Raw genomic sequence first — 26,780 nt, 5'->3', positions numbered from 1 at the left:
AGGAACTATTCTAGGCAGTAGGAATAAATCTGTGAACAAACAAAAATCCCTAACTTCATCCGGCTTACCTTTTAGTGGAGTAAGACAGAAAAGAAACAATACATATAAAGAACAAGTAGATTATACAGAAAATAGTAAACCCTTTGGATAAAAGGGAAAAAAAGCAGGGACACTGGGAGCGTGGTGGGGCGGGGAGGAGCGTTACCGTGTATACGGTGGCGGTAGTCTGAACAGTCAGATTCTGACTATATTTTGAAGGTGGAACCAACAGGATCTCCCGCTGGACTGGATGTGCAGTGTGAGAATCATCCAAGGCGTTGGCCTAAGCAACCGGGAGAAGGGAGCTGCCAACGAGGGAGGTGGGGAAAGCAGGACAGGGTGGGCTGCGGGGTGAGCTGCCGGTGTCCAGCAGACGCCCAGGAGGCAGCCGGCAGCCAGTGCACGAGTCTGGATTCTGGAGAGGAGCCCAGGCTGGGGCTGTGAACTGGGGTTTTGGTACACAACTGCATTAGGGACAGGAGCCTGGAAGAGGTCCCCCAGGGAGTTAGCGGAGTAAAGGAGGGGACCGAGGAGGACTAAGCCCAGGGAGCTCCGGTAGGAGGATGGGGAGAAGAGAAGGAAGCAGCCGGGAGCCTGGGGGAACAGCCAGCACGGTGCGCCGGAAGCCAGGACTTCCGTCCTGATGCTGAGAATTAAGCAGTTTCTGCCATGTGGAGACCACAGGTGGCCTTGACAAAAGCAGCAGTTTTGAGGGAGTGGTGAGGGACAAAAGTCTGATTAGACTGAGATTGAGAATGGGAGAGAGGGAATGAAGACAGTGAGAACAGACAACTCTGAAGAGCTCTGCTGCTTTAAAAAATAATAATAAAAAGCACAGGGCTTCCCTGGTGGCGCAGTGGTGGCTTCTCTGGTGGCGCAGTGCCTGCTGATGCAGGGGACACGGGTTCGTGCCCCGGTCCGGGAGGATCCCACATGCCGCGGAGCGGCTGGGCCCGTGAGCCATGGCCGCTGCGCCTGCGCGTCCGGAGCCTGTGCTCCGCAACGGGAGAGGCCACAGCAGTGAGAGGCCAGCGTACCGCGCAAAAAAAAAAAAAAAAAAAAAAAAAGCATGGATTAGATGTTTGAATTCATTTTCACCAAATGTTTTGTTAAAAAACAACAGGACTTCCCTGGTGGTCCAGCGGTTAGGACTTCACGCTTCCACTGCCAAGGACCAGGGTTCAGTCCCTGGGGGAGCAGGGGGGGGGTGGGGGGACGACACTGAGATCCCGCCAGCCACAACCACACTCATTTTGGAATGGAGGGGAAGTCGATCTATTCCAAACCTGTGCTCACATCACACTGACCAATTAGCCCAACAGCACGGGGCGGGGCGGTGGGGGAGGGGGTTAGTATTATGGACATCTCAGAGGTTGTAAACAAAAAGGTCACTTTCACTGGCTTAGATGCTAACAATAAACCATGACTCTAGGGTTACAAAGATAAATGTCTCAAGCTCCAATAAGCAATCCACAGAATACAGGTATTTCTTTAAAATGAATATCGGACTTCCCTAGCAGTCCAGTGGTTAAGACTCCACGCTTCCAATGCAGCGCATGCAGGCTCGATCCCTGGTCGGAGAACTAAGATCCCACGTGCCCTGTGTCGAGGCCAAAAAGTTAAATGAAATAAACTAAATTAAAATGAACGTAATGGCACTCGATACTTTTATGGCTAGGTGCCAGCGCTTGGCGGTGTCTCCCCTGATGGGCCCGCTCACCTGCATCAGGCTCCCTCCCCACGTACCCTCACTAGCACTTTATTACTATGAGGGGGGGTGGAATTAGTGATTTTACTCTATGGTTTTTCTTCAGTTTTTCCAGATTTTTCTCTACTGAATTTTGAGTAAAAACTCTGATAAATAAACTATATTGATAAACATACAGACTGCCTTATCAAATCAACTACTGGGATTATACACATATATATTTTGATAATACACAGATTTCACAACATGCCAAACTGAAGTATTTAAAACCATCTACGATAACAGAGTATGGCTTTTTGCTAGTTCAGCAACACAGTAACATGGCCATCTAGAGATGGTTTTATAATTCCAAATCTTACTTGTTAACTAAATAGATATCTAGGAAACTTAGTAAACGTTTCACCCTCAGCATTCTGAGTTACTTTAAAGACAAAAAGCAGTACACAGTGGATTCTGTGGTTACAGATGACGCCCTGCAAGTCAGCTGGGCAGGACCGTGCACACACCCAGCGCTGAGACAGGACGCCCTTGGAGGGCTCGGCCACCACCAGGAAGAGGCATCGGGAAGTGAGTTTAGCTGCGGCGGAGCAGGAAGAGAAACCCTTGAGCTCCTCACCCCTTCCCAGCACCAAGCCAGACCGGGGGACACCCTCCCACACACTTACAACTGGGCTGTGACCCACGGGGGCAAGAAGGAGGGCGTGAGCTGCGGCAAGGAAGCGGATGTCTACAAGTCTTCCTCCAAGAATGCCTCAGGTTTACAAGGCCTGTTGGATTGAGGCTGAGGGGCAAAAAGGAGCTCAAAGCTTCGCCCCTGGAATCCTGTAACAGAGTGAGTCCTCATTTACTCTTCCTAGCCCCTGACTCGCAAGTCTGAGCTTGCTGGCACGTTTCTAGAAGACACTGGTCCTGAGGCCTTTATCAAAGAACACTGATAAAAACTGTATCTAGGAAGGAAATGGCAACTAAGAAGGGAGTGGGGGGAGTAAAATAAGAAAGTAAGAAGCTTGCAAATCATCAGCAAATTAGTACATTCAAAGGAAGGCAACTTATTTTCAGTAGTCAGTAATTTGGAGGAATTTTTAGCAAGCGAAAATATTCACCAACATTATGTTATGATTAAATCAAACTTGTGCCATGGTTCAATTTAGGAAACCTAAGAAGATAGGATCTTGACTTAATATTTTAAATTTGTCTTTTACTCTCTTTTCCACCTCAAATATTTGATAAAATTATCACCACTTTCTGAACATCTACATATGTGTCAGGAATGTCACATAATAGTTTCAAAAACCTACAAGATAGATATTATCTGCTTTTGATAAATAAGCAAATTGAGAAAACACGAAGCCCAAGTTCATATAAATGCTTGGTATTTTTATTCCCTTGTTATTTACCTGTATTTCCACATATGTGACTTCACATTTCTTATAAAATTAAAAAATTTCAATTTTAAAAAACAAGGGAAAAATTAACTCCACTTCTTCTTGTTCTTAATCATATCAAGTCGGCAATATTTTATCAAAATTTTGTGTGCCATTGCTGCGAATTCAGAAAAGCCTGGTTTTCTTTCTGCACAGAAAAATAACAGCTGCTTTTTTTGTGATATGCGGGCCTCTCACTGTTGTGGCCTCTCCCGTTGCGGAGCACAGGCTCCGGACGCACAGGCTCAACGGCCATGGCTCACGGGCCCAGGTGCTTCGCGGCACGTGGGATCTTCCCGGACCAGGGCACGAACCCGCGTCCCCTGCATCGGCAGGCGGATTCTCAACCACTGCGCCACCAGGGAAGCCCTAACAGCTGCTTTTAATTTCATGATTAGTACACCTTCTGAGGAACTAGCGGTCAATGGTAGCCAGTATCATTTTAGTTAAAGGTGAACTGTATCACTCAAATTCTTTGAAAACTGGTAATCCAAGCAAACAATTCTTTAACTATCCTCTAAACAGAATATTTGACTTATCGCCCTTCCATGCCCCCATTTGTGTCTGTATCTCTTAAGCTAACATACCCTACAACCCAGTTACACCTTCCAAAAAGACAGAATGTTCATAACAGCTTTACTAATAACCCTCAAAAACTGACAGCAACCCAGATGTTCGCTAACAGGGGAATGGAGAAAAATCTGTGGTACTCCTGCAGTGAAATTCTACTCATCAGGAAAAAAAGAATGACCCAGTGCTACACACAACACTGATGCACCTCAAGGACAGAGCAGGAAGCTCAAGAAATCAGACACAAAATATCCTTGATTTCATTGTGTGAAACTCAAAACCAGACACAACTCCAAGAAAACTCAAAGGGGAGAGAACAGTCTCTTCAACCAACAGTGCTGGGACAAATGGGTCAACCACAAGCAAAAGAATAACTGCACTCCAACCTCAGACCACAGATGAAAATTAACTCAAAACGGATCAAAGACCAAAAAGTAAGAGCTAAAACTATAAACCTCTCAGAAGAAAACACAGGTATAAATCTTTCTGACCTTGGATTAGGCAATGAATTCTTAAATATGAAACCCAAAGCACAAGCAAGAAAAAATGTTTTAATTAGTTAGACTTCATCGAAACTAAAAATGCTTGCTTCCAGTTGTGAGACAAAAAAGTGCCAGGATGTCCCGCACAACATGATCCATATCATGCACACTGCTGCGTGGTCTACGTGAAAGCTGCTCAGAGAACAAAGCCTTTTCTAGGTCTCTCCTGTTTACTGAGCTCTAATCGACGCACAGCACCGTGTAGGTAGACGGTGCACAGCATAGTGCCCTGACTGACACATACTGTGAAGTGATGACCACGATAGGGTTAGCGAGCCTCCGCCATCTCACACAGACATATTAAACATTAAAGAAATTTAAAAATATGTATTTTCCTTGTGATGAAAACTCTTAGGATCATAATTACTGACCATACTCCCCACACTGCACATGTCAAAGCTGTGACTCGTTTATCTCGTAACTGAAAGTATGTACCTCTTTATCTCATCACAAGGAAAAAATTGTATTTCTATGTCTTTAATTGGATAAATGGATAAACAAAATGTGGTCTATCCATACAATGGAGTATTATTAAGCCATAAAAAGGCACTGGTGAATCTTACAAACATTGTGCTAAGTAAAAGCCAGTCACAAAGACCATATATTTTACGATTCCATTTACATGAAATGCCCAGAACAGGCAAACCCATAGAGACAGAAAGTAGGTCAGTGGCTTCCAGGAGCTGGTGGCAGGGGGGATGGGGAGTGGCTAGTAACGGGGATATAGGGCTTCTTTTAGGGGTGATGAAAATGCTCTAGAATTAGATAGTGGTGATGGTTGTACAACTCTGAATATACTAAAAATCACGGAACTGTATACACTTCAAAAAATAACAAACTTAAAAAAAACAGGCATTAACTAATCGGTGATAGGGGTCACAGCAGTGCTTACTAGTGGAGAAGGAATTCTACACGGGGGGACAAGGGGGTCACAACAGAGTCTGCTTGGGTTCATGACTCATTCATTCACTTACTCAAAAGGTATTAGGGATATTTAAAGAAGTTACTGAAATGAAGCAGACACAGTGGCTGAGAGGAGGCACCTGAGTGAGACCTGGCCGCCCCACTGGTGTTGCAAGATCCCTGATCTGAGCCCTGGTTTCCTCACGGGTAAATCAGGGATAATCCCAGCACTGCGGTTACGGGGAAGATTGGATGAGACCTGGACATAAACCACAAGCTCCCTGTATCCAGAGGTGGAGCCATTATCATCGTGTGGGACCACATGCTCATCACAGAAGACTCACTGTGCTCCCACCACCTCGATTCCTTTTCCCAGGGCCAGCCCGTGCTCAGGCAGGTGCCAGCACCTGGCCCTCTCCAGGGACACAGGCTTTGCCTCCCTTGCTGCCTCGAGCCTGGCCGGCCCCGACCGCACCACCAGGGCTGCTCCTTGCGGCTTTGCGAAGGGCCACTCCCTCCCTGCCCAGCCCTGAGGATGCTGACCTCACAGGCCCGCCCTCCGAGAGCACTCCAACACAGACCTGGTTTGAATAAACCAAAATCTATTGCTTCCAAGAAGCATTTTTCAGCATCATCTTATGACCTTCATTATATTCCATGCTCATGACCCATACATATGGAGCAGACTCTTTTATCTGAACACAAGTGCGTGGAATTCTTGGTTAATGGGACTGTTATTTCTTATTAAACTCATTCAACTGAAAACAAGAGAAACACGAACTTACGTCAGGGCTCAAAATAAAATTCTAGCACACGTCCAGAGACCAATAGAGTCCTATTCAAGCTCCTAAACCTTCTATACGTAAACCATTTTCATCAGTGTTCATAATGATTGCCCAGAGCCAAATACTGAAATGACCCAAGTCCGATCTGACAATGTCTCTGAACTGGATGGTTGATATACAAGGTGTTTAAAAAAAAAAAGTGGGGGAGGGGGTTTAAAAGTAACCCTTTTCATGGGTGATCTTCTCCTATTCAAAATTCACTCACGCTTTACCATATTCAGTGACTAGCTCTGTATTTTTGCCCAAGGAATAAATGTCTCTGGAAGGATGTGTTTCTACCAAAATTACATGGATCTTCTAGAACCTACTCCTATGTCAGACATCTGAGGCTACAAAGAAATGCTAGATTGCAGCCCCCAGGGCCAAACATGAGGGAGAATAAGAATATTCAAAACGGCAACAGCAAGCCACAGAGCAACTTCAATATTTAACCTACTTTCAAGGCAACTGCTTCTGAACCAATGAAAAGAACCAAGCAAGCTGCCCTCAGAGCGATGCACTCACTTCCCTTCCAAAAGGGGGAGACAAGGAGCAGCCAGCCTCTGTGCCTGCCTCGGCTCTGACAGAAGCGCAGCTTTGACCTCTGAGCAGCTGTCACCCACCTCAGCCCCAGAAGGGCCTGCGCTTCTGGGCGCTCGAGCAGTTTCAAAGCCCTCGCTCTGCAAGGCTAAGGTGGAAACCAAGCCTTTTCAAAACGCTCATGAGTGTATAGAAGAACCGAGTTGCACGGTTTTGTTTTTTGTTAAAGAAGCTTATAAAGTTGTTGGAGAAGTATTTTACATGCGACAAAAATGGCTTCACTCATTTTATATGCTGTTTATTGGAACATCAACAATTGGATATGTCCAAGGCTGGATGCCACGCTACCCACATTAAGTGGTACGTCACATTATCCAACGGAACCCATGCATTTCTGAGGTACTTTATAAAAAAATAAGTGAACAAGCCCTCTGCATTGTATTTTTTCACTAATAAAATGTCAGCATAAAGGAAATGAAACACAAAGGAAAATAATCCACACACTAGAGGAGGTTAAATGTCCTCCTGTATCTTGTATCTTCAGCTCACCGTTTGCAAAATAAGTTAAAAAGTAGGAAGGAAGCTGTTTGTATATGACTTTTTTTTTTTTTTTTTGGTGGTACCCGGGCCTCTCACTGCTGTGGCCTCTCCCGTTGCGGAGCACAGGCTCCGGACGCGCAGGCCCAGCAGCCATGGCTCACGGGCCCAGCCGCTCCGCGGCATGTGGGATCTTCCCGGATCGGGGCACGAACGCGTGTCCCCTGCATCGGCAGGTGGACTCTAAACCACTGCGCCACCAGGGAAGCCCTATAAAACTTTTTAAAGCATCACTCTGGTTTCATCTAGCCATTGGTAAGCTGGTCCTCTTCTCACTAGACGGCCAGAGATGAGACAAGCTGAAAACAAACAAATGACAAAAGCTTCCCATAAATCAATACAATTTTACTGCAAGGTTGGCAAATATTAACATTTCAAAAAAGGACATCTAGCTTTGTGAAGTCTAGCTTTGCACACTATAAGAACTAATCAAAAAATGGCTTTCTCCTTAAACAATCCTTCAGTAAAAATGAAAGATTTATATTACAAGTGTTATTTGATTAAAAGAAAAAAATCACACTTTTCCAGAATGCCTGAGTGAACTGAATCTGCACACACACCCCTCCTTAGCTCTTCCCCCGAGTGCTCTCAGCAGGAAGCTGCTTGTCTCTCCTAACATTTCAAGGGCACAGCCTTTGTTTGGCCTGTCGGCAGGTTGGCTTCTCAGAGCTGGATTAAAGAAAAAGTAAGAGCTGGATGCACTGGAGGGTATGCCTTCACTGTCAGACACAGCCAAGAATGAACTACTTTTTCTGAAGCCCGATTAAAAAACCAAAAGCTCAAGATGATATTTTAAAAAGTGAGTCCTCACCAATGTCAATTCCAAAGTGTCTCCAACAAACAACTGTTATGTTATATTTAAAACCTGACTTATATTTTAAAAAATATCTAAGATAGATGCTAGGAGCCCAGCGTGTCTCTTGGAGCTCCCTGCTGGTCATCCAAGCTGAACAAGCACCTAAATGAGCTTTTGGCCTTGAAGTCAGCGAGGACTCCTTCCCCACGTCCTGGGCAGCATGGCCGTTTCTGACACGAGAGGCAACCCTGCACCTCTCACTTCCCTCGCCGTCCCCCACTGGGAGCCGTCACATCCTCCAGTGCAGATGACACAACCTCCCAACCAGCCTCGAGGGCTCATCCCACCCTGACCCTGACCGTGCGAACCCCAGTTTAAGAGGAGACACTGAGAATCACTGTGCCTTCCCTATGGGACCAGGCTTCTCACACCTAGACGCCCTGGAACTCTGCGGCGGGATGGGGGAGGCGAGCACCTGACTGGACAGAGGACGCTGAGTGGCGGGGCGGGCAGGGGGCACAGCAGGCTACCCCAGAGCCCCGCCCACCATCATCTCCAGCTGCGCCCTGGCCTGCCCCGCCCTCCGGAATCCCCGGCTGCCCCCAGGTGCGGCCCACGCGCGGAGGGGCTGGCGTGACCAAGGGTGGGGGGTTAAGCGAAGGTGCGAGACGGTGACCGGGAAGGCCCGCGTGGGCACCGGAGCAGCTACCAGAACGCGTCTTGAGGAGACAGGACCGGCGAAGGGGTGGCTGGAGCTGTGTGCCACGGTGTGCAGCGTCCCCACCTCTTCCATAACCCCAACAGTCACGCAGGAAAGGCCGGCGGGGGGTGGCCCGCCGATAATAATGTCACACGGCTACACAGCTGTCTGCACCTCCTTCCACTCCCGGGGTGGCTTCTACCCTCTGAGGATGCTCCTCGCCCCTTCATGGGGCTCTGACCCACTTTCCCAGCCTCGGGCTCCCCACTCCCGGCCTGCACCCTCCACTCAACTCCTCAGCACCGTCCAGCCACGCCCCGCTCCTCCCGCCAGGCCTCCAGGCCACTCTGCTCTGGCCTCCCCTCCCCCGGCTCTGCGACCAGATCAAAGACGATCGATCGGCTCACCTCAGCAAGGTCTCTCATTTCTCCAGACAGAGGAAGCTGCGCTGAACGCTGGACACCCAGCATTTTCTCCAGCTCCACGCCAGGCAGTGCCCACTGGCTGTCTAAGGGCGCTGGTGACAGAGCCAGGCCTACCCGCCATCACGCACAGGAAGAGGGGCACCCGGCACAGGAAGGGGGGCACCCGGCACAGGAAGGGGGGACGGCACTGGAGACCTCAGACCCAAGCACCCTCCATTTCAACTTGCAGTAATAAACTCAGAACAAAACACCAGCGAGTTCTGACAAAAGGCAAACTAAGAAAAACTATCCAACACAGAATATAGAAAAGAAGCTAATTTCCCTAATATAACAAGGAAACAGTAGGGAATATTAAAATATAAAGGTCTAAGAAATTTATACAAAAAAACTGAACAAACCAATATGAAGTGTGGGGAAAAGGGAAGGATACTAGCGAGACATAAATCAACTCTTCAAATTGTCATGAAATGCCGGGGGAGGGCAGTCGGGCTGAATCAGACACATGGGCTCCCCAGAAAGGCAGAGGGGTTCAATATTCTACTCTCTCATTGAGATTCCTATAATAAATTTTTTAATGTACTTAAGAGATAATACCAATTACTATCACTTTTTAAAAAAATAAACTTATTTATTTTTGGCTGCACTGGGTCTTTGTTGTTGGGTCTTCGTTGCTGCACACGGGCTTTCTCTAGTTGCGGAGAGCGGGGGCTACTCTTTGTTGCGGTGCGCGGTCTTCTCATTGTGGTGGCTTCTCTTGTTGCAGAGCTCGGGCTCTAGAGCACAGGCTTCAGTAGTTGTGGCACACAGGCTTAGCTGCTCTGCAGCATGTGGAATCTTCCTGGACCAGGACTTGAACCCGTGTCCCCTGCATTGGCAGGTGGATTCTCAACCACTGCGCCATCAGGGAAGTCCGGTTATCACTTTTATTAACACTAATTACGAAAACAAAGAATATTAACATGAAAAATTCAAGCCATTACAAAAAAGGAACAATGACACTTTCAAACATGGGGTCCTTGACTATTTCATATCTAAATGGACACTGAAGGCATGACAAGGGATATCAGGCTAGAAGTTTTTGACAAATGAGATTCCTTTTACAAATACTCAAATCAATTGAAATCCAAACAGAAAGAATCCAAATCTCCACAAGCTCTTGTCACAAACCACATGGCAGTTTTCCTCACTGGAAGCATATCTGGGCATGAAAATCAGCTACACACCCAGTTTATCTGTTATGAGTTCATTTGTTTTATTGCTGGCATTCCTTCTGGGTCATAAAAGTTTTATGGGCTGGTAAACATTTCGTACAAACTCTGCAAAGCTGCCATGACTAACGGCTTCAGTATTCAGCGTAACAGATCTCTATAGACCCCGACCTGGTTAAGGCAGGTGCAGCAGCACGTACCCTGGACTCTACTTTCAGAAGGTCTAGGTGATGCTCTCTAACTGCTAAATTTTCCCTAAGGACTCTCTTTCACTTTGAAGAAAGGAGAATACCATGGGAAAAGTGGAAAACAACAGTTAAATTTCTCCACACCAAACTTTATTTTAAAAAACACTTAAAGTTCATTTTACTGCAGAATATTTTTCGCAGATAATAAATGTAATATTTTTAGCATCGGTAAACTTGCAATACAATCCACAATAATTACTGTAGTAGGGAAGAAGTAAGCCATAAGAAAAGGGATGTGGGTGGTGCTGTGAAATAGATATTAAGAATGGTGTGAATTTTTAAAGTTTTTTTTTCTTCTTACAAAATGAAGTTTTGTTTATATTACAAACCAATCGTTATGAAAATGCTACCAGAGAGGTAAAACTATAAAATCCGATGGAGGAGGTGGGGGGTGAGGGGTAGGATGAATTGGGAGATTGGGATTGACATATACACACTAGTGTGTATAAAACAGATCATAAGAACCTGCTGTATGGCACAGGGAACTCCACTTCGCTGTACAGTAGAAACTAACACTGTAAAATAACTATACCTCAATTTTTAAAATATAAATAAATAAATAATAAAATCTGGTGGACTAAGGATCTAGCAGTACTCAAAAACATCACCACTCAGTAGGAACAACTAGTAATTCTATATTATTTTTAGGGAAGTTTTCTAAATAATCCACGACAAAAAGAACAACCAAGAATTACCAGTATTTGAAGGAAAATCATTAAGAGGAAAAGTTCCAAGGTGAACAAAGAACTGACCCCACGGGAAACATAAATCACGGAGAACACTTTTAAAAATTCTAATTAGAATCCTCAGAAAGAGAAAATATTACAGCCACCTTCTACCCAGCACCTCACCATGATCATGAAGCAGCATCTTTTTCAAGAGGGAGACATTTCGAGGCTTCCCTGCTGGCACAGTGGTTGAGAATCCGCCTGCCAATGCAGGGGACATGGGTTCGATCCCTGATCCAGGAAGAGCCCACATGCCGCGGAGCAACTAATCCCATGCACCACAACTACTGAGCCTGTGCGCCACAGCTACTGAGCCCGCGTGCCACAGCTACTGAAGTTCGTGTGCCTAGAGCCCGGGCTCCGCGACAAGAGAAGCCACTGCGATGAGAAGCCCGTGCACTGCAACAAAGAGTAGCCCCCACTTACCCAAACTAGAGGAAGCCTGCATGCAGCAATGAAGACCCCACGCAGACAAAAATAAATAATAAATTTTTAAAATAAATTTAAAATATATATATATATATACACATATATATATCCCCCCACCATGAAAAGACTCTTCCAAATCATTGAGCCAATTTGGTAGTTTCTGTCTTTTTAGGAATTTGTCCATTTCATTGACAAAATAAAAGAATCCAAGAAAGAGTGACGTGAGCAATAAGAAACGGTGGCAGCTGAGTATGCCCAGAAGCAGCAAAGCAAGTTAGGAAGAAAGTCCAGGGACTCTTCAATGCTAACATCTGGATGACTTTCCTGCTCAAGGCACAGGATAGGTGCCTTCTCCCTGGGTCCAGTCACACAATTGGGTTTTACAGTGAATAACAGTTACATACCTAAAATTATTATAAATTCTATTCATTAGTTTCCAATTCTTACAACCAACTTAGACAGAATGAAAAAGACTTCACTGTAAGTCACAACATAACATAAATGCTACAAACTTTAACAACTTAAAATTGGTAACCTCCCCTAATTAACTAATGAGTGAAAACTAAAAATGATGTAGCCACAGGCATAAAAGAAATAAAAGTAGTTAAATTATTTCATATACAATTCCATGTTAATAAACCAAAGGTTACTGGTAAAATGAATGGTGTTTCTTAGGGAATATTAATTAGAAAATCAACTAAAAGAGACAGAAAACCCAACAGAATACTAAGTTTGAAAGTTGTCTAAGAATATCCCCCACCGAAAGCCACTGTATTCAGATAGTTCTTCACTCTGTAAAAATATTCTTGAACACAAGACTGGAAGCTTTATAACTTTTCATAAAAAAACCTTATTTCTTAGCATAATTCTGATACCAAAATATTCCAAAGACAACATATGAAAGTTAAAACCACTAATTACAGACTCCTCTTCAATTAATAAACAAAACATGAATACAACAGGTTTGACTGTGCAGTTAGAGAATAAAATGCCATGGCTGTGCTTTATCCTGGCAATGTATGAATGATTTAACAGCATTATGTATATTAATATAAACAATAAAAATTAATAGTCTATCAAAGACAAAAATCACAATCCTCTTGATATATGTAATAACTACATTCTAACATTAATTTCTTATGAAAAATTTTAAATGACTATAAATAGAAATATATTTTGATGTTTAAAATCTTTCAAATTGAGCTTCCCTGGTGGTGCAGTGGTTGAGAGTCCGCCTGCCGATGCAGGGGACACGGGTTCATGCCCCGGTCCAGGAAGATCCCACATGCCGCAGAGCGGCTGGGCCCGTGAGCCATGGCCGCTGAGCCTGCGTGTCCGGAGCCTGTGCTCGGCAACGGGAGAGGCCACAACAGTGAGAGGCCCGCGTACCACACACAAAGAAATATATATATCTTTCAAATCAATATTCAATTTTAATGGAAATTCTAGAAGATACTCTAAAATTTAAAAAGAAGTAAAAAAATTATAATACAACTAAGTAAGGGGAAGAAGACTTTTACCCTCTATGACATACCCTTCTCTACTGCCTGAATTCATTAAATCATGAGCATACATTATTTTTATAATTTTAACATTATTTAAAATAAAAATAGCACTGGCAAAATATAATTCTGTTATATATGTTCTAATATTTTTAATACTTGGTATGAGGGACAATCCTAAGCTACAAAGAACTGTGACTTGGACCATCTGTGACCACCCTCCACAAACTACTACAGAATTCAACGTTTGGAGAGAGGCACTAGATTTAGAAAAATCATTCATTCTTTCTGGAGAATTTTAAAAAACAAAACAATTTCTGGCAGCATCACTCTTCATTAATAGCCCCAAACTGGACAACCCAGATGTCCATCTGAATGAATGGATAAACTGTGGGAAATGAATTCAGTGGACTACTATACAGCAACGAGAAAGAATTAGCTATAGTTACTTACACTCAACGACATGGATGGATTTCAATTACTTTTACTTGCAATTACTTTTTTGTTGAGATAAAATATATATAATGTAAAATTTGCCATTTTAACCATTTTAAAGTTGGCCAAGGGAAAAAAAAAAAAAAAAAAGGAGACTCAAACTGCTAGAACTGAAATGAAAGAGGGGACACTACTACAGATCCTACAGAAATAAAAGGATTAAGAAATACTACAAACAACTGTATGCCAACAAATTAACCTCAATGAAATGGACAAATTCCTAAAAAGACAAAAACTATCAAACTGACTCAAGAAGAAACAGAAAATGTGAACATATCTATAATAACTACAGAGACTGAATTAGTAATCAAGAAACTAACCACAAAGAAAGCCCAGGGACTCCCCTGGTGGCGCAGTGATTAAGAATCCGCCTGCCAATGCCAGGGACACGGATTCGAGCCCTGGTCCGGGAAGATCCCACATGCCGTGGAGCAACTAAGCCCATGCGCCACAACTACTGAGCCTGCGCTCTAGAGCCCACGAGCCACAGTGACTGAGCCCGCGTGCCTAGAGCCTATGCTCCACAACAAAGAGAAGCTAAAAACTAATATAAAATAAATTAATTTAAAAGCCCAGATGGCTTCATAGGTGACTTTTATCAAACATGGGAAGAATCAAATATTAATTTTTTTACAAACTCTCAAAAAATGTCAGAGAGAACCCTTCCTAATTCATTCTATAAGGCCACTATTATCCTGATACCAAAACCTGACAAAGACATCAGAGGAAAGAAAAACACTCCAGACCAATTATCTCTTATGAATATAGATGCAAAAATCTTCAACAAAATACTAGCAAACCAAATCAAGTAACACAGAAAAAGAATTGTACACCGTGACCAAGTGGGATTTATCTCAGGAATGCAAGGTTGATTCAACATACAAAAATCAATTAAATGTAATACACCACAGCAACAGAATAAGAAACAAAAGCCACATGATTATCTCCACAGATGCAAATAAGCAGCTGATAAAATCCAATAAACTTTCATGACAAAAATACTCAACAAACTAGGAATAGAAGGGAACTTCCTCAACCTAATAAAGGGCATCTATGAAAACTCACAGCTAATAGCATACTTAATGGTGAAAGATATAGACGCTTTCTCCTTAAGATCAGGAATAAGAATGCCCACGCTTGCCACTTCTATTCCACACTGTACTAGAGGTTCTAGCCAGAACATTTAGGCAACAAAAATAAATAAAAGGCATCCAAATTGGAAAGGAAGACACAAAACTACCTCTATTCATGTGTGACATGATTTTGTACACAAAAATCCTAAGAAATCCACTAAAACAAACATTAGAACTAATAAACAAGTTAAGCAATTTTGCAGGATTCAGAATCACTATTCAAAAAATTGTAGGGCTTCCCTGGTCGCACATTGGTTGAGAGTCCGCCTGCCGATGCAGGGGACACGGGTTCGTGCCCTGGTCTGGGAGGATCCCACATGCCGTGAAGTGGCTGGGCCCGTGAGCCGTGGCCGCTGAGCCTGCGCGTCCGGAGCCTGTGCTCTGCGGCAGGAGAGGCCACAACAGTGAGAGGCCCACGTACCGCAAAAAAAAAAAAAAAAAAAAAAAAAAATTGTATTTTTATAAATTTGCAATGAACAATCCAAAAATGAGATTAAGAAAACAATTCCACTCGCAATAGCATTTAAAAAGAGACAAACTTGGGAATAATTTAACAAAATAAGTACAAATCTTACACTTTGCATTGTGAATGGAATTAATGCAACTAAATGATCACTCAAAAAGTTAAAATGGCACACTTTATGTCACACCTATTTTACCACAGTAAAAAAGTAAAAATAAGTTAAACTCTGAAAACTACAAAATATTTTTGAAAAAAAAAAGTTTAGAGGTCTAAATAAATGGAAAGACATATTGTGTTTATAGATAGGCTGACTTAATATTGTTAAGATGGCAATACTCCCCAAATTGATCTACAGATTCAACGCAATCCCTATCAGAATCCCAGAAGGCTTCTTCATAGAAATTGACACACTGATCCTAAAATTCACATGGAAATTCAAGGAATCCAGAATAGCCAAAACAATCGTGAAAAAGAACGAAGTTGGAGGACTCAAACTTCCCGATTGCAAAGCTTACTACAAAGCAACGGTAATCAAGAGAGTGTGCATAAAAATAGGCATATACATCAACAGAAGAGAACTGAGAGCCCAGAAATAAGACCATACGTTTATGGTAAGTGGATTTTGACAAGGGTGCCAAGACTATTCAATGGGAAAGACATAGTCTCTTCAACAAATGGTGCTGGGACAACAGGATACCCACACACAAAAGGATGAATGTGAACTCCCATCTCATACCTTATATAAAAAATGATTCAAAATGGATCAAAGACCTAAATGTAAAAGCTAAAACTATAAAATTCTTAGAAGAAAACACAGATATAAATCTTTGTGACCCTGGATTTAGCAATGGATTCTTACATATGACACCAAAAGCAACAAAAGAAAAGTTAAATTGGATTTCATCAAAATTAATAACTTGTGTTTCAAAGGAAACTATTAAGAAAGCGAAATGACAACCTACAGTACAGGAGAAAATATCTGCAAATCACACGTCTAATGAAGGATTTGTATCCAGAATATATAAAGAACTCTCACAACTCAACAAAATAAACAATTTTGTTTATTTTTTAACACAATTTTTAAAAACGAGCAAGGAACTTGAATAGACATTTCTCCAAAGAACATATAAAAATGGCCAATAAACAAAACAATAAACAAGATGCTCATCATTAGCCTTTAGGCAAAAACAAATCAAAACCACAATGAAATACCACTTCACACACACTAGGACGGCTAGAATAAAAAAGACAAATAATAACAAGCACTGGTGAGGATGAGGAGAAAGTGGAACCCTACTGCTGCTGGTGGGAATGTGAACTGGGACGGTTGTTATGGAAAACAATCTGGCAGTTCTTCAAAATGCTAAGCATAGAGTTACCAAATGACCTAGCAATTCCACTCCCAGGTGTACAATCAAGAGAAATGACATAAAAACTTGTACATTAATGTTCATAGAAACATTATTCAAAATAGCTCAATGATAGAAATAACCCAAATGTCCATCAACTGATAAATGTGTAAACAAAATATGGACTATCCATGTAACAGAATATTATTCAGCAATAAAAAGGAATGAAATACAGATATATCCTTGAAAACATTACGCTAAGTGAAAAGAATCCAATCACAAAAGACCACATATTATATGATTCCATTTATAGGAAACGTCCAGAATATGCAAATATATAATGAAACTAGATTAGTGGCTGCTTGGGGCTGGTGAGGGAAGGAAGGAGTTGGGACTGATCGCTAAAGGGTTTAGGATTTCTTTATAAGGCGATGCAAGTGGAAATAAATAGCTGCACAACTCTATGAAATACTAAAACTACTAAACTCCACAACTTTAATAGGTAAATTGCACGTGGATTACATCTCAATAAAACTGTTACAAAAAAAGAAAGGAAAAAAGAAAAGAAATCATTTGGTAATTGTAAATGGCAGAGAAACCTTTCTTTTTCACTAAAATAAACTTAATCAGTTAGCTGTGTAATTCGATTTAAGTTTCTCTCACATTGTTGATAGACATCCAGTTTCTGTTCAATATCCCTCTTAACATATCATTTCACAAGGATTATCAAAACTTCATAAACACAAATCTTGCTTTTTAAAAAATAATTATATACTTGTACAAGAAATATATCCAGGCTTATCACTTTGATTACATAAAACCATAATAATGCCTTATGTTTTGAGAAACATTTTGGTCCTAATACAGTCTAATGTAAATGCTACCCTTGACACCTTAACTGGTGTAGTTGGAAATAGAGCATTCTTAGTAACTTCCCAAAGTGTTGCTAGTCAGACAACATATCCTACATATTTGAAAGCAATGCTTCATCAACATTTTCTCAGATTCATTTAAAGGTACATCAGGGCTTCCCTGGTGGCGCAGTGGTTAAGAATCCACCTGCCAGGGCTTCCCTGGTGGCACAGTGGTTGAGAGTCCGCCTGCCGATGCAGGGGATGCGGATTCGTGCCCCGGTCTGGGAAGGTCCCACATGCCGCGGAGCGGCTTGGCCCGTGAGCCGTGGCCACTGAGCCTGCGCGTCCGGAGCCTGTGCTCCACAACGGGAAAGGCCCGCATACGGCAAAAAAAAAAAAAAAAAAAAAAAAAAAAGAATCCACCTGCCAATGCAGGGGACATGGGTTCGAGCCCCGGTCCGGGAAGCTGCCACATGCCGTGGAGCAACTAAGCCTGTGCGCCACAACTACAGAGCCCGCGTGCCACACCTACTGACCCCACGTGCCACAACTATTGAAGCCCACGTGCTCTAGGGCCCACATGTCGCAACTACTGGCCCTGCGTGCTGCAACTACTGAAGTCTGTGCACCTAGAGCCCGTGCTCTGCAACAAGAGAAGCCACAGCAATGAGAAGCCCGTGCACCACGACGAACAGTAGCCCCCGCTCGCCGCAACTAGAGAAAGCCCGCGCACAGCAACGAAGACCCAACACAACAACAAAAAAAAAGTGGTTGCTTATAGACGTTAGACCCCAAGTGGGCTGGCTGGTAGAGGGACTACTGTTTTGCATTATCTTGAATAACTCTGTAGAACTACTTGACTTTTAAAACTGAGTAAATGTATTACTTTAATAAAAGTAAAATTGTATTTAATGAAAATCACCCCCACGGGATATGGTCAGAGGTGCCGTTCATCTCAACCTCTAAAACTAGGATTAGTTGTATCTTTTTAGGTTTATTTGTTTTATTTATTTATTCATTCACTCATTTATTTATTTTTGGCTGTGCTGGGTCTTCGTTGCTGTCCGCGGGCTTTCTCTAGTTACGTGAGAGGGGGCTACCCTTCGTTGCGGTGCGTGGGCTTCTCATTGCGGTGGCTTCTCTTGTTGCGGAGCATGGGCTCTAGGCGCACGGGCTTCAGCAGTTGTGGCACACAGGCTCAGTAGTTGTGGCTTGCGGGCTCTAGAGCGCAGGCTCAGTAGTTGTGGCGCCCTGGCTTAGTTGCTCCATGGCATGTGGGATCTTCCCGGACCAGGGCTCGAACCCTCATCCCCTGCATTGGCAGGTGGATTCTTAACCACTGTGCCACCAGGGAAGTCCCTTAGGTCAATGTTAAATTCCAGCGCTGGACCCTGGATATCAGACCTGATTTTTTTAAGGCAACAGAATACAAAGGCATTGTAGAAGTTTTGAAAGGGGGAGTGATGAAATGAAAAGCAGTGTTGAAGACTGATCTGGCAGAGATATTTAAATCTTCAAGCGAGAAAGGCTTTAATTTCGGTCTGAGGGCTTGAGAGCTTCAGCTAGGCCAGTGATAATGGGAATGGGGGGGAAAGGAAAGGTTAAAATAAAACTAAGATATTTCAAAGCAGGCGCCGGCAAGGAGGTCCAGGGCTGACCATGGGTCCGTGAAGGAGAGAAACCGTGGTGAGAGGGCTACTTGCTCAGAAATGATTAGGGAACATGTCCAGAGCCCGGTTTACCCAAAGGAGAGGGGAGATGGGGGTGGAGGGCAGATCACGGGCTCTCTCACACTCCTAACCGTTTTCAAACCCATGAATCTGTGATTTTGGAGGTTAGAGGAATCCTCATCATGCCAGTAATGTTAGGACTCCCCCCTGAAGAGTAAATTCCTTACATCTCCAACGAAGCTCCAATACAAGAACAGAAATCATATAAGTCAATTCAAATTTCTCTTCAAATTTCTAATTCTTTCCTAAAGATAACAAAAATCCAAAGCCTCCTATTATAGGGGAATTCCCTGGTGGTCCAGTGGGTACAACTCCGTGCTCCCAATGCAGGGGGCCCAGGTTTGATCCCTGGTCTGGGAACTAGATCCCGCGTGCTGCAACTAGGACTGAGCACAGGCAAAATAAATAAAATTAAATAAAATAATTTAAAAAAAATTTTTTTTCAAGTCTCCTATTATATAATTGATACTTTTTGCAAAGTTTTAATCTGAAAACAATTTTGCTGCCAGTTACCTACTGGCAAAAATGTAATATGAAACACAGATTATTTAAAATCATAATATAAAGTGTGACCTTCATCTCATAGATAGTATGTTTTATTTCAAACGAATAAAATTAAAAAATAAGATAAAATAGATACTAATTGTTTAATTGTTCTTTGGTAGAGTTTAAGTCTAAATAAAGCCTTCAAAAATTACCATATTCCTCCTCGGCGTGTGGGATCTTCCCAGGCCAGGGCTCAAACCCATGTCCTTTGCATTGGCAGGCAGATTCTTAACCACTGCATCACCAGCGAAGCCCCATTTTACCACTTATGATTTTTTAAAAAGGGTAAAAATCTATATGTGGTCTCTTCTAGCATGATCCTTTTACTTTATTAGTCTCAAAAAATACATTTTGCCTCTTTTCCAAGAAAAGCATTCAATAGCTTTGCTGTACTTAATATAGTTTGAAATTAACAGTCCTGTTTGCTCGCATGTTTATCCAGCATCACAGACGTCAGCACAGACAGGACAAGATTTCCAAGGGCGTCAGGTGCTGCAACAAGAGGCAGGGCAAAGGCAAGGGGAGTTCCTGTCAACACGGCTGGGCTGCCGGGGGCGCATTCTGGGTTTTTACCTTATGTGCATTTGCAATTGAAGAGCAATTCACCACACAGCAGAAGTTTTTTCAGGTAGCTCACACGGTGGTATCTTGAAGTGAGAACAACTCACTCCAACTCCAGTTTTACTTATTGCCAAGTCTACATTTAACACAGACACTTCTGTTTACCTCAAAGCCCAACTGTCAATGGAGGAGGTTTTAAGAGAGAAAAAGTAAGGCTGGCCAGTTAATGTTTAATGCTTTCAGCTGTTCCATCACTTGCCATGTAGTCAATATCACCATGCATTTCAAATACCTATTTACAAATCCAAAGTATGTTAACCTAAATTTTACTACACAATCCCACTATTCCCCTACAAGATGGATCTTATTATTCAAAAGATCTGTTTCTTATATCTGTTACTTAAAAAATGTGTTCCTATGTTATGCAAAAATTCTATCTGGAGAAACCATTCGATTAAAACGTATCTTGAGACATTCAGCACCACCAGCTAAGCCTGAACATATTAAATTTGGTAGAGTCACATCCCACTCACACCTAGGGCTGAGCACCCCCAGGCCAAGAGCTACAGGAATTCACACAGATGAAGGAGAACTCTGAGAAGGTACCGCTTCCTTCATAATAAGAAAAATCACCAATGAGGAAATTAAACAGAGGACTACAAAGATTAATTCTAGCCCTTATAGAGGAAGCATGGTGGCACGATGAGAGAAGATGCCCTGGACTGGGAATCGGGAAACCCACGCTCAGGTCTACCGCCAGCAGCGAGCTCCAGGCCTCCCACCTGGTCTGCAGGCCACATGGGGGTCAGAGCAGAGGGCCACTGCGGTCCACCCAATGCCAATGGGCTGGGACTTCAAACATCAACTCTGTCAAAATATAATACCAGCCATTATTTTTAAGTCATGAAAAAAAAAATTTAAGACATGTAGAAGTGTTCTTATATAACGAAGATGAAAGACAACAATTTCACCTCATTTGGTTGTCCATATTTGTTGCTGTTTACTTGTAGAAATTTCAAAGTGTTTCATATGCTCTGCTTCAAACGGTATCAAATTTGCATTTAAAAAATAGCTTAAAGAAATACACATGCAAAGCAGGGTATTTCCAACTTTTAATTAAGGTCCTGGATTTCATAGAGAAAACTAATCAAACTATAAACACAATCAAGTAAAAATTAAAGGCAAAATCTACAGTGAAGCCTAGATGAGTCTTGTCCCAAGCAACCACTGTGGAAATAAGAAAATCTTCTTTTAAAACTTAAAATATTTACTACTTATACTTTCCAAATTTCCTCAAAGATTCCCCAGTAAGTCTCAAATCTGGGCTGAATCGGCTATTTGTCTTCATTAAGTTTCAAGACAGTTAACAGACACCTAGCAAAAGTGGCCCCTCTGCATGAGAGGACTCGACGCATCAGAGGTCTCAAACATCAGGCAGAGTGTAAATCCAAAAACTCAACAATCCGCAGGTTGACAGCCTATGTGTGTGTTTCTTGAGCAGAGCAGAAGTAATTCCACTTGGAAGTCAGGGCACCTAATAATGCTCTGCAAACAATTCCACTTGAAAGACCACTCTGCTTTGCGAACACAATGACTGGGCACTCCAAGTAACACGAAATAACGAGCGCGCACACACCCTAACTAGCAATACACACTGTGGAGTTACAGCGGTGCGCATGTTAACACACACGAGACGAAGTCCTGCTTCTAAAATATATGACTATTCCATGAAAATGCCACCTTAGAGTACATTCTTCTCTGTAATTTACAGTTCTGTGCAGACTGAGTTCTTTAGAATAATGTAATTTATTTGTAATCATAATTTCCAAAGAGCCAGCACACGATTTTCAAAATATTTCTATATTACAGCACACAGCTTCTACTTATACTTGGAAAACGCCAATCTCCTAAGACCTCCCTCCACACATGCAGAGAAGAGCTTCCTCCAGTGAAGCCCACCAGTTCACAGAGTGGCGGGTACCGTCTGGTGGTGAGGGGGCTGCACAAGGAAGGACCACTGCTCCACAGGGCACCCAGCCTTCAGGACGAGCCCCTCCGAGGCGCTGCAGTCCCCAGACCAGAGGCTAGCTGGACCCCACCTCACCTGCTAACTCAACCTAACCTCTGCCTCCTCTTCTCAGTCACACGTTTACTCACATACCAAGCACTGAGTTGAACCTGATCTTGAAACTGGATTTCAAGATCAAACGCTCAGCAAGAACTGCAAAGAGGATACTCAGAAGGCTGGCATGTAACAGGCACCAAAGACTTCACTTTCAAAGCAACCGTGAAGTCAGTTAGTCATTCAGCTGGAAATCATGTCACTGATGAATGACCCCAGAAAATGAATACTACTCTTATTTTACCGATATCGTATATTATCCAGAAAAGTGGACCCCACCAAAATAAAGCATAACAGGCTGTCCTGGGGCTGTGGGCCTCCTCCTATCGCGGCTCTCACAAGACATCAAAACTCCACTCAAGAGCGAAAACCAGAAGCTCTCTAAAGAATATCGCAACTTAAGTTTTATTTTGTAAACAAAATTCCAAATTCGAATTACCATTTTGACAGAGTAGGCGGCCTCACTATGGAATACATTCGTTTGTTTCTTCATGTCAATATCAGCTTTATCAGCCCCAAAGGTTAGAAATTACTGGGTCAAACTGCACAGTCCTAGTCCAATGACGCACATGACCCAAGGATAAGATTTTCATAGATCTGGCCCGAACCCTGAACAGAAACATTGCATCTTCCTTCTCAGTATTTTTATATGAGACTCAGGTCTTGACAAAATGTACAAGTTAGAGAGAGAGAGAATGCAAGAAGATTTCACTTTACACGTTGTAGCTCTCCTTAAGATTCTAACCATTAAGTAGCTTAATCAATTTTTGTCCTAATAAAGCATAATAGCTTGGTTAACCAATGATTAAGGCACGCAAAGATCAGACGAAGAAAGCTCTTAAGTGACTTCCATATACTAACAGTTCCAGCTGCCCCTCAAATATTACAAGGGTCTAGCAAAACTACAATGAAAAAAATCAATTTGCTCTCGCATGGTGTATTCAAAACAAGGCTTTTAACCTTAAAACTCCCTTAGAGGTGGTACAGTCAAAGGGATGTTCAGGCCCCGGACACCAAGGGATGCAGACAGGCTGTCACCTAGGAGGGGCTCCCGGGAGACGCACGGGGGTGCGGGGGGCAGACGCAAAAAGCACACGCCGCTGCCCCTACAGGCCAGCAGGGCGAGCGGGGGGAGCAACTCGACGCGGACTCCGGACCCCAAGGGCGAGGGGCGGATATCCCAGGGAGTGCTGCAGGAAACGATATCCAGACTTGGAGGGTGGATCTAGGAAGCGGCCGGGGCGATGGCCGGGCGCGGGGGTGGGGGTGGGAACGGAGGATGTGGCTCCGAGGGGCAGGATGAGGGGGCGGGTCGGCCGAACGCGGATGTGCGAAGGCCAAAAAGGAGGGCAGGGCGGAATGGAGAGCCGCGAAGCGGTGAGGGCGCCAGGAGCGGCCGGACAGGGATGGGGCGGCGGGCCTGGGAGCGGTGACGAGGCGGGATGAGCGGAAGCCCGAGGACAGGGAGGAGGCGGGCGGAGTGGGGGGAGGGTGCGACCGGGTGGGGGTCGCAGAGCCGAGGGTCAGGCCCGTGCGCACTTACCCCACTCGAGGAACTCGGCCACATACTTGTCGCGGCGCAGGGCCGAGTGGCTACACTCGGTGTACAGGCAGACGAGCACGTCGAGCAGCGTCTCCACGCTCAGGGCGCTCTCGTTGCGCCAGGGTCCGTCCAGGAGCAGCTGCTCCAGCTTCTTGAGCCGCACCTTGGCCGACATGGTGCCGCGCGGCCCGCTCCCAACGCGCCGGCCTCTCGCCGCCCGCTCGGCCAGTCCGTCAGGGCGAGCCCTCAGCGTCCCGGCGGCCGCAAGCCTCGGCAGCCGCGGCCCCTCGTCGCTGCCCCGTCCGCGTCGTCGCGCCCCGGCCTAGGCCGACATCTTGGGCTCGGTCCCGGCGGCGCAGCGTCTGGGGCGCCGGGCCCCGCGGGTCCATGGGCTGGTCTCCTCCCCTCGGCGCCGCCGCCCGCCCCCGCCTCGCGCTCCTCAGCCCCGCCCGCGGCCGCACCCTCCTCACAGCCCGCCGTCGACCTGCTGCGGCGCGGAGCCGACCGCTGCGCAAGCCCGGCCGGCGCCCGAGCCCCGACCCCAGCCCCGACCCGGCGGCCCAGCCCCGCGGCCCGCAGCCAACCAGGGCGCGGCCAGTGCGGGCGCAGCCAACCACGGCGTGGCCGGCCGCCGCCGCGCTGACCTCAGCGCGCCGCCCCGCCCCTGCGCTCCCGGCTCCCGGCTCCCGGAGGGATCGGACCTCGCCGCTTGCCGTAGCGGGGGGGGGGGGGGTCCGGGATGCTGGGAAGGTCGGGCGGGCGGGGTCGAAGGGGAGCGTCGCCCGGCGGGGGCGGGGCGAGCGAACAGCCAGTGCTCCGCCGAGATTGCGGCGCAGGCGCGTGCGCAGAGGGCGGCCGGGCGGCGTGCGCGAGTGCGTCGGGGACCGGGACTCTGTGTGAGAGGCCTGCGCTCCCGCGCGCGCACGTTTTGCCTCCCGAAGGGGACCCAGGGTCTCGGAGTAGACCCGCGGGCCCTGGCCTCCTTGGGGGCTTCGTGGCCGGTGGGCTGACGTGAGCGTCGAGAGCCGTCCGGCAGACGCAGCGCTGGCAGCCTCGGCCGTCTCTTTTAAAACAGGGTCTCATTTGGGCTGGGAGCGGCCTTACGGAAAAGGCGACCTTCTAACTTGACGGGCGGGAGGCTGAGGCCCGCCCGTACAGGGTGGGGGCTGCTGGAGAGGGGCGCCCCCGCGGTCTACCTAGCGCCCCGTGAATTCGTGATGCACCCGCAGTGGCCGCTTCAGACTCTACAGCCCACCTTCCCCTCCCCGCAAACAGATGCCTTGGGGTGGCCGTTTGTCTCCAGGCTGGGTTTGCCTAGCGAGTCCCTGCTTATACCAAGATTGCGGGTTTATTCGTGTATCTGGGGAAGGAGGGTGACAGAGAATGTCTTCCACCCAAACGAACCCTTGGCGTCGGGAGAGGAGGGGCGGCCTAGAACTCGTGGAGGTCACTGAGGCCATGGGGGTGGGCGAGGGCTGGGGAGCCAGGATGTAGGGTTAGGTATCCCCAACCTGGGAAAGGGAGGCGGAGGCGGGGGGGGCTTCAGTAGGAGCAGGGCAGCCAGGTGGAGCAGATGAGGAGACAGATAGATGTTCAAAGATGGAACACTAAAGGAACCTGTGGGGCTTCTCTGGTGGCGCAGTGGTTGAGAGTCCGCCTGCCGATGCAGGGGACACGGGTTCGTGTCCCGGTCCGGGAGGATCCCACATACCGCGGAGCGGCTGGGCCCGTGAGCCATGGCTGCTGAGCCGGCACGTCCGGAGCCTGTGCTCCGCAGCGGGAGAGGCCCCAACAGTGAGAGGCCAGCGTACTGCAAAATAAATAAATAAAATAAAGGAACCTGTGGCAAAACTGGCTCATGGAGATAAAATCACAATAGCGTCTACCTCTGTGGGAGGTACTGACTGGAAAGGGTAGGAGGGAGCCTTCTGGGCTTCTAGAAATGTTCTATAATTTGACTTGGGTGATGGTTATGCAGGAGTACATAAAAGGAACATTCTTCAAGCTGTACACTTGAGTAGTGCATATCACTGTATATCTATTATACTTTAGTTTTTTAAAAGCAGGCAAAAACAATCTTTGGTGTTAGAGGCCAGACTAGAGGATACTTTGGGGGGATTATGAACTGAGGGGCTAGGAACATTCTGTATCTTGACCAGACCCATCTTGGTATATGGGTCTGTACCTAATTAATCAAACCGTACTCTAAATATGTATACACTTCATGTGTATGATACCTCAATTAAAAAAAAAAAATGGCCGAGCAGCCCACGTGGCCATTTTGCAGTTAAAACCAAATTCTTCATCTTAGCTTTTAAGTAGGGTGATCAAACGTCTGAATTTGTCTGGGACAGTCCCCATTTTTTGCCCTTGTCCCAGTGTACGTATAATAACGTCCTTCATTCCCACTGTGTCCACATTTGCACAGTATATTCTCTCATGCTCAGACCCAGCAAGGGTCTGCTCAGCCTTCTAGCCCTGTCCCTACTCTCTTCTCAGTCTCTGACTCCTGTCTCACTGGCCTCTTTGCTGTTCCTCTACTATTCCTGCTCCCTCCTGCCTCAGGGCCTTTGCATTTGCCAAGCCCTTCACGTTGGATGCCCCTCCCTGAGCACCTTCACTTTGTGTGCTCAGCCACAATCTGTTTCAGGATTGTCCCTTCAGCGCAGCCTTGCCTAACTGCCTAGGCTGGATCAGGCCCCAGCTCACCCTATAGTTTTTCTTAGCACTTGCCTAAGTGGATACCTGTGAGTCTTGCCCATTAGTCTGGATACTCGAAATCTTCCTGTGCCTCAATTTCT

The 26,780-nt window shown here is 45.4% G+C and overlaps 1 protein-coding gene across 2 annotated transcripts in view; it reads right to left on the bottom strand.

Annotated features, from left to right (window-relative positions):
• CDC42BPB (CDC42 binding protein kinase beta) overlaps window positions 1-24,402 on the bottom strand; it is a 110,641-nt gene extending 86,239 nt beyond the window's left edge. Inside the window, exon 1 of one of the 2 annotated variants that reach the window (XR_010839371.1) lies at window positions 23,980-24,402. Coding sequence is in view for 1 of the 2 variants with exons in the window: in XM_059058195.2 (XP_058914178.2) it covers window positions 23,980-24,154 (175 nt within the window). In the remaining variant the exon portion in view is untranslated. The remainder of the gene's footprint in view (window positions 1-23,979) is intronic. The other variant, XM_059058195.2, reaches the window with a different exon arrangement.
• Window positions 24,403-26,780: the final 2,378 nt, after the last annotated feature.

This window comes from Kogia breviceps, chromosome 3 (assembly GCF_026419965.1).
Source record: "Kogia breviceps isolate mKogBre1 chromosome 3, mKogBre1 haplotype 1, whole genome shotgun sequence".
In the NCBI taxonomy this organism is placed as follows: domain Eukaryota; kingdom Metazoa; phylum Chordata; class Mammalia; order Artiodactyla; family Physeteridae; genus Kogia; species Kogia breviceps.
This window is presented reverse-complemented; position numbering and strand designations above follow the sequence as displayed.